Here is an 8069-nt window from a genome sequence, read left to right on the forward strand (position 1 = left end):
CTCTGTCAACTACAGACCCCCCCCCCTCTCTATTCAACTTAGACTCAGTCCTCGGTGAGTGAACATTAAGGTGACTTGGTCGTGTTTACATATGTTGTGTGATGATCAGGGGCAGTCAAGTTGTAGGGTTCTCGAATTCTTGGATGATGACTCACTTTGCATATTAAACTGGAACATTTTAATTGAATTGTTAAATTATGATACTTCATGGGAAATATAATTATGAATTTATTATTTAAATTGTGTTTAACTTTGTTCCCTAGAGCTTTGAGTTGAGGTGAGAAAGCCTCTGTGGTTACTGGTTTCATGGTGTAGAATGAGTACATGATAAAGATGGGAACTACTAATAATGATCTCTTGATAACATCATTTGAGAATTTTGTGATACAGACAAGTTCCATTCCTTGTCTTGTATGTAATGATCATGAATGGATGGTGGCAGCATTTCGTCTTCTACTATCTACTCTTCTACTTCTACTATCTACTCTTCTCCTTCTACCTATCTACACCTCTCCCTCCACCCCTCTCTGAACTCTCACTTTCAACTAATGACCCTCCTCGCTCCTCCCACCTCTCTCCCTCTCACCCCAAACCCTCACTAATTACTTCACTATTCATTTCTTTCCTCTCGTTTTCTCTTATACGTTTGTGGCAATGATTCTGTATTCTAGAGTTCTCTCTAGAGTTTCGGGTAACTGATCAAGTGACGACGCCTTGTAGTCTTAGCACCTAGGTAGTCAAATACCTAGGTTACAAGGTGTTGAACGAGAGAGGTTGCCTTAGGAACTCTGGAGGGTGCTCTAGAATAGTTAGCTAACTGGGGACGGGATAACGGACTAGAGAGAGCTGTTTCCCCCGGCCTCGTTAGTTAACTGGGGGGTGGAATAATGGACAAGATAGAGCTATTTCCCCCACCCCCCGTTACACTCCAACAGACAAGAAAATGCTGTCAATTGGGACCTTCATGAACAGGAAGAAATATCTCCATTAAGCAAGGACTCCAAGGAACTACAGACTCGAGACATCGTAGCTCCAAGACTCCAAGATTGGAGAGAGTCTCCAGGAGTGGCCGGGCGGGGGACTTGGGTGCCTCACCTTTGTCCTCGTTACGAGACAAGCCAAGACTACGAGCCTCACCTGAAGCTCACCTGGACCCCACCTGCCGAGGGAACCATCTTCTTCACCCAGACTTCCTGTAGCACCTTCCTGTCGGCCCGAGAGGTATGGCCCAACCGCATATATTGTTCGCCAGAGATCTCGGGAAGATAAGGACTTCGATAAGCTTAAGTACAGGCTTCGAGTCCAAGACAATGGTAAATTCCAGCTTCTGTTATTTTCAATAACAACGCCAAAATGGCGGCCAGGTGTATCTAAGGCTTCTATTTTTTCTTGGATCTTGTTAGTTTATATCGCTGGGCGGAAATGTAAGATGCAAAGTTGGAAATGTGGGTGGATATGTATTGTGAAAATGTGTGGTGTTGGTGTGAAAGTGTGTGGTGTTGGAAATGTGTGTGGGGTTGGGGAGGAAATGTGCGGTGTTAGGGGTGGAAATGTGCGGTGTCGGGAGTGGAAATGCAAGAAGTAAAGGTACAAATGTGTAATAATGAAATTGCTTGGCGCTGTGAGCAGATTGTCACACTTGGACACGTGAGGTGACAGTGTCATTACCGCCAGGTGGATGTATGTTGTTGTTGGAAATTATCCAAGGACTATGGCCCCGCCCTCGACACTCACCCTCCGCCATCTAAACTCACCCTCCGCCCTCTACACCCACACACCGCCCTCTATACTCACCCACCGCCCTTTACACTCATCCACCGACTTCTACACTCACTCACCGGCCTCTATACTCATCCACCGCTCTCTACACTCACCCACCGCCCTCTACACTCAACCACCGCCCTCAATACTCACCCACCGTCCTCAACACTCACCCACCGCCCTCAATACTCACCCACCGCCCTCTACACTCACCCACCGCCCTCTACACTCACCCACCGCCCTCTTCACTCACCCACCGCCCTCTTCACTCACCCACCATTCTCTATACTCACCCACCGCCCCAACCCACAGGCTTGTGCTGTGGAGAGTGCCGCCCACCACCACCCACACCGCCCAGTGCTGGTTCTGATGACCGCTCCCACCCTCAACCACACCCATCCACTCATGCAGGTGAGTCCATTTAACTAACAATTAATTCTGATGAATCTATGACCGGCTTTTCGTGTGGGTGAGTCCATATGCTCCCTTCTTGTAATTGAATTTCTTTATCTAATACATTACTCATCATTCACTGACACTGCCTAACAGTAATGTTAAGAAGCAAGCCTCCCCCCCCCCCGCTAGGTAAACCTAGCCATAAAAGTTTACATTCCTGCACACTGCACTCTACTTCATAACAAAAAAAATGGGATAATGGTGAAATATCTGTGTAGGTACACTCATAACTACACCTCTTGATTTATTTACTCTAGGAAGTATACATCTGTGTTTATATGCACTTTGAAATACACTTCCCGTTTTATGTACTCAGAGAAGTACACCTCTCACTGTGTGTACTCAGAGAGGTACACCTCTCACTGTGTGTACTCAGAGAGGTACACCTCTCACTGTGTGTACTCAGAGAGGTACACCTCTCACTGTGTGTACTCAGAGAGGTACACCTCTCACTGTGTGTACTCAGAGAGGTACACCTCTCACTGTGTGTACTCAGAGAGGTACACCTCTCACTGTGTGTACTCAGAGAGGTACACCTCTCACTGTGTGTACTCAGAGAGGTACACCTCTCACTGTGTGTACTCAGAGAGGGACACATTGGGATAAAATTTATAGGAACATTGGGATAAAATTTCCGGGTTATACATTGGCTCACTGAAGCACAATTTGAGGATCATTTCAAGGAGTAATGCAGTAGAATATGCACTCAATATAACATCCATGATATCCATGATATCGAATGTATTGATGGTGTTTATCGCACAATGGGTCCACCTGTTGCTATTGGAGGCTCTTCTGTCCCAAGTTAGTGCTCCAGTGAGTATATCTTTAAGTGAACTGATTCTAGGTCTAGTCAGATCTTGGTCAGCATGCATGAAGCAGTTGGTCTTAGTGACGTCAACACACATGCTGTTGAGGGTATCATGGAGTATCTGGCCTTAATGACTTAAACAAAGAACTTCTCAGGTGTTGTCAGGGTTGAGGAGCGTGCGACTGGCCTGGCTGGACCTGGACCAGGTGTTCAGTGAGGAACCTCTGAAGACCTGGCACCGAGACCGTGTCTGGGTCATGAGTGAAGGTGAGTACAGACAGACAGACAGACAGACAGACAGACAGACAGACAGACAGACAGACAGACAGACAGACAGACAGACAGACAGACAGACAGACAGACAGACAGACAGACAGACAGACAGACAGACAGACTCGACCTTGAGTCTTGCAAAATATCAAATTGTCTATTGAAATAAAAATTTCAACTGCAAATCTCTTCCACACACACGCACAAACACGCATACACACACACACACACAGACACACACACACACACACACACACACACACACACACACACACACACACACACACACACACACACACAACCCATCAACATGGGTTCAGGGAGGGTAAATCTTGTCTTACAGGCTTAATAGAATTCTACGATCAGGTGACAAAGATTAAGCAAGAAAGAGAAGTATGGGCGGACTGCATTTTTTGACTGTCGGAAAGCCTTTGACACAGTACCACATAAAAGGCTGATGCATAAGCTGGAAATACAGGCAGGAGTAACTGGTAGGGCGCTCCAGTGGATAAGGGAGTACCTAAGCAATAGGAAGCCGAGAGTTACAGAAAGGGGTGAGACCTCAGATTGGTGTGAAGTCACCAGTAGAGTCCCACAGGGCTCTGTACTCGGACCTATCCTGTTTCTGATATACGTAAATGATCTCCCAGAGGGTGTAGACTCATTCCTCTCAATGTTTGCTGACGACGCCAAAATTATGAGAAGGATTAAGACAGAGGCGGACAGCTTGAGGCTTCAAGAAGACCTGGACAAGCTGCAGGAATGGTCGAACAAATGGTTGTTAGAGGTTTAAGCCAAGCAAATGCAATGTAATGAAGATAGGTGTAGGAAGCAGGCGACCAGATATAAAGTATCATTTGAGAGATGAAATACTTCAAGAGTCAGAGAGAGAGAGAGAGAGAGAGAGAGAGAGAGAGAGAGAGAGAGAGAGAGAGAGAGAGAGAGAGAGAGAGAGAGAGAGAGAGAGAGAGAGAGAGAGAGAGAGAGAGAGAGAGAGAGAGAGAGAAAGAGAGAAAGAGAGAGCGAGAGAGAGAGAGAGAGAGAGAGCGAGAGAGAGAGAGCGAGAGAGAGCGAGAGCGAGAAAGAGAGAGAGAGAGAGAGAGAGAGAGAGAGAGAGAGAGAGAGAGAGAGAGAGAGAGAGAGAGAGAGAGAGAGAGAGAGAGAGAGAGACAGAGAGAGACCTGGGGGTTGATATCACGCCAGACCTGTCCCCTGAAGCTCATATCAAGAGGATTACATCAGCGGCATATGCCTGGTTGTCTAACATAAGAACGGCCTTTAGAAACTTGTGTAAGGAATCTTTCAGAACTTTGCATACCTCATATGTCAGACCAATCCTTGGGTATGCGGCTCCTGCATGGAGTCCATGTCTAGTCAATAATAAGACTAAACTGGAGAAGGTTCAAAGGTTTGCCACCAGACTAGTACCTGAACTGAGGGGTATGAGCTACGAGGAGAGATTACGGGAATTAAACCTCACGTCACTGGGAGACAGAAGAGTTAGAGGGGACATGATCACCACATACAAGATTCTTAGAGGAATTTATAGGGTAGATAAAAACAGACTATTTACCACAATTGGTACACGCACTAGGGGACACATGTGCAAGATGAGTGCCCAAATGAGCCAGAGATATGTTAGAAAGATTTTTTTCAGTGTCAGAGTAGTAGACAAATGGAATGCATTAGGAAGTAATGTGGTGGAAGCTGACTCCATACACAGCTTCAAGTGTAGATATGATAGAGCCCAGTAGGCTCAGGAACCTGTACACCTGTTGATTGACAGTTGAGAGGCGGAACCAAAGAGCCGGGCCAGAACTCAACCCCCGCAAGCACAATTAGGTAATTACAATTAGGTAAGTTCACACACACACACACACACACACACACACACACACACACACACACACACACACACACACACACACACACACACACACACACACACACATACACACACACACACACACACACACACACACACACACACACACACACACACACACACACACACACACACACATACACACACACACACACACACACACACACACACACACACACACACACACACACACACACACACACACACACACACACACACACACACACACACACTAACGTAACTCGTACTCCCAAAGTTCTTGAAACTCGAGCTTATGTTAAAAACAAAAACACACAAAAAATTAATATTTGCTCCCACATCTGGCCACTTTCCGCCGTCCGTGGTGCGTGTGCCAGACCGCGTGGCTTGGGTAGTGAGCGACGCCGCCCGTGTGGAGGTCTTAAGGAGACACGGAGGGACTTACCTCGACCTGGATTCCATCACTCTCCGCGCCCTGCCCAGCTCCACCAACTGGGTGGCAAGGATCCACACCAACCTCGTCGGCAACGGCATTATGAGCTTCAGTTCGGAGCACCCGTTTCTTCAGGTAAGGTCAAGCTTAAGGGTAGAAATACCCAATATAAGCTACTCTTCTTCTTTTGTGATGTTATTTATTATCTCTCAATTAACTTACTTGAACTTGAACTTGAGGTCACGCTTCACCTTCCAACATACGTTTCCCCAAAAGAGGTGTTCCGCTTACCATCATTTTCGAACGCCTGTATTATTACGTAATCAGGCAATACATTTTTCGATCACCCGTTTCTTTAAGTGAGGCTTATTTTTGGAGTGTTCAACTGGATGGAAAGACATAACAAGGGGAATGATTAAACGCTACTGAAAATAATCACAAATTGGATAAGTTAAAAACAAAAATCTTTTATGGAAAGAGAGAGTTAGATTGCCGAGTTTCCTGGCATGGGTCAAGGAGTGACCCATACAGAATATCAATAGGTATTAAGTAGAATCTATGCTTGCAAATTCAATAAAATAATAATAATAATGAGAAAATCCGTCGTAATCCTGTAACATCCTTTACGTCGTAAAGGTGTAAGACCACTTTGCCCTTGACGTAAAGGTGTAGAAAAATTTGCCCTTCCGCCCGAGTGCTTGTGGGTCATATGTAAAAACTTGGACTGACTTCAACAGAGGCCTCCAGACTTCGTGATTTCAGTAGAACTCTAGTTGTAAGACTTTACAAGTTCTGGTTTTCTAGTGGTAGAGTACGCGACTGGCAATACCGGGGTCGTAGGTTCGCACCTACCTATAGTCCTAGTGGATTTTCTCATTAATATGTATCACGTTAATGTGATTTCTGTGTGTTAATAATAATAATAATTACAAAAACAGCTCTCTTAGGGGAATCTATTTTAGTCAAACTGACAGTGTCAGAAATTTTTGCCTCGTTGAACCTTCCGCAGGCAGTGGTAGCGGACATCCCTTCAGTGTTTGACCCGGGCATGTGTTGCAGCATTGGTCCTGATCTGATCACTCAGCACCTCCATCGTCGGTGTCCCGACAACGTCACCATCCCCGCCTCCGTCGCCTCCGACCAGTTCGAGATCTGCGGCGACATCACCGTCTGGCCCACCAATCTTTTTTACCCCATCCCTTACGGCTACCCACAGTACAGGACGGAGAGCATCTTCATGGAGGGTATGGGGATGGGTACCGCCTTCTTCAGCAGTACCAAGGCCGTTTCTCTCCACCTCACCCACTCTCTCACCCACATGACAGTCGTTAGTCTCGCTGGAGACTCCATCCTTAAGGAGGCTGCCGTCAAAAACTGTCCGCGAGTGGTGGAGGCTCTCAAGACACATAAAATGGATCTGTAGGGAACCACTCCAATAATACCATCCCTAAAACATAAAACAAAACTTGACTGCATCTAGTAGACTCCAAGCAACCAGGTTGTCCAAGAATGATAGTAACTATGCTAACTATGAATGGACTGTACAGATCATGGACTCTTGTAGCAAAAATGGGTCCCAGTGTTGTAACTTTATGTTGTTATAACTTTATGTTTATAACAGTGTCCTAACCTTTATGTTCCCAATTTGAACATCTTTACCATTGTGATCATTGCTGTCTTCTTATATGTGCTGCCAATCTGCTGTATGGTGTTTATAAATCTTGTTTATCTGTATCTTTTGCTACCCAGTCTCCCAATCTTTATGTACCCAATCTGAACATCTTTACCATTGTGATCATTGCTGTCTTATATGTGCTGTCAATCTGCTGTATGGTGTCTATTAATCTTGTTTAAATTACTAATCAAGCTGTCAATGTAATCAATCAGAGCTTTAATATAACAATGTGCTTTAATATACTTACTAAGCTCTCTCATCTCATTTTTCTCTTGCAATGTATCTTTATCATTTATCAATTCTGATAGAAATTACCTACTTAAAATTATCTGCTAGATTAAGGACCTGCCCGAAACGCTGCGCGTACTAGTGGCTTTACAAGAATGTAAATACTGTACTATCCAATGTATTCTCACAAACCCAATGTACCTTCTTGTACAGTATATATATATACTGTATATATAAATAAATTAATAAATAAACTTGTTGTAATTCTATTTTCACATAAAAATTCACAAAAACAGTTTTTTTTTGTCTTGAAAGGTTGTCGATCAGCCCCCTTTGATTTCAAAATATAATTTTTTTCTTGGTCCGCTCTATGACTTGATGATACCGAACCCTATAGGGGGCATTAACACGTTTTTTAAAAGTTGTTCAATGTCAACCAATATTTTTTGACTAGTTGTATATGAAAAGGGCTGCAATTGTTCCAAGTTTCAGTACTGCAGCGTAAATAGAAAGGGAGATTTTTAATTTTTTTTATTTTTTTCAATGAATTTTACACATTTTCAAGTGTGAA

General features: G+C 44.5%; 1 protein-coding gene across 1 annotated transcript; it reads left to right on the forward strand.

Moving 5' to 3' along the window:
- Positions 1-2029: 2029 nt before the first annotated feature.
- Positions 2030-7752, forward strand: LOC123754639 (alpha-1,4-N-acetylglucosaminyltransferase-like). The gene is made up of 4 exons (XM_045737112.2): positions 2030-2172; positions 3184-3295; positions 5540-5730; positions 6605-7752. Exons 1-4 carry the CDS (start codon positions 2131-2133, stop codon positions 7016-7018), a joined length of 759 nt encoding a protein of 252 aa, XP_045593068.2. The 5' UTR covers positions 2030-2130; the 3' UTR covers positions 7019-7752.
- The last annotated feature ends 317 nt before the right edge of the window (positions 7753-8069 follow it).

The sequence above is a fragment of the Procambarus clarkii genome, chromosome 18 (assembly GCF_040958095.1).
Source record: "Procambarus clarkii isolate CNS0578487 chromosome 18, FALCON_Pclarkii_2.0, whole genome shotgun sequence".
Classification (NCBI taxonomy): domain Eukaryota; kingdom Metazoa; phylum Arthropoda; class Malacostraca; order Decapoda; family Cambaridae; genus Procambarus; species Procambarus clarkii.

What these genes read in the sequence shown, in the direction of transcription:
- LOC123754639 (XM_045737112.2), top strand. Translation starts at nt 2,131, where the DNA reads ATGACCGCTCCCACCCTCAACCACACCCATCCACTCATGCAG. An exon ending in ACACCCATCCACTCATGCAG is followed by an intron (nt 2,173 to 3,183) that starts GTGAGTCCATTT and finishes AGAACTTCTCAG; the next exon opens with GTGTTGTCAGGGTTGAGGAG. An exon ending in CGGAGCACCCGTTTCTTCAG is followed by an intron (nt 5,731 to 6,604) that starts GTAAGGTCAAGC and finishes AACCTTCCGCAG; the next exon opens with GCAGTGGTAGCGGACATCCC.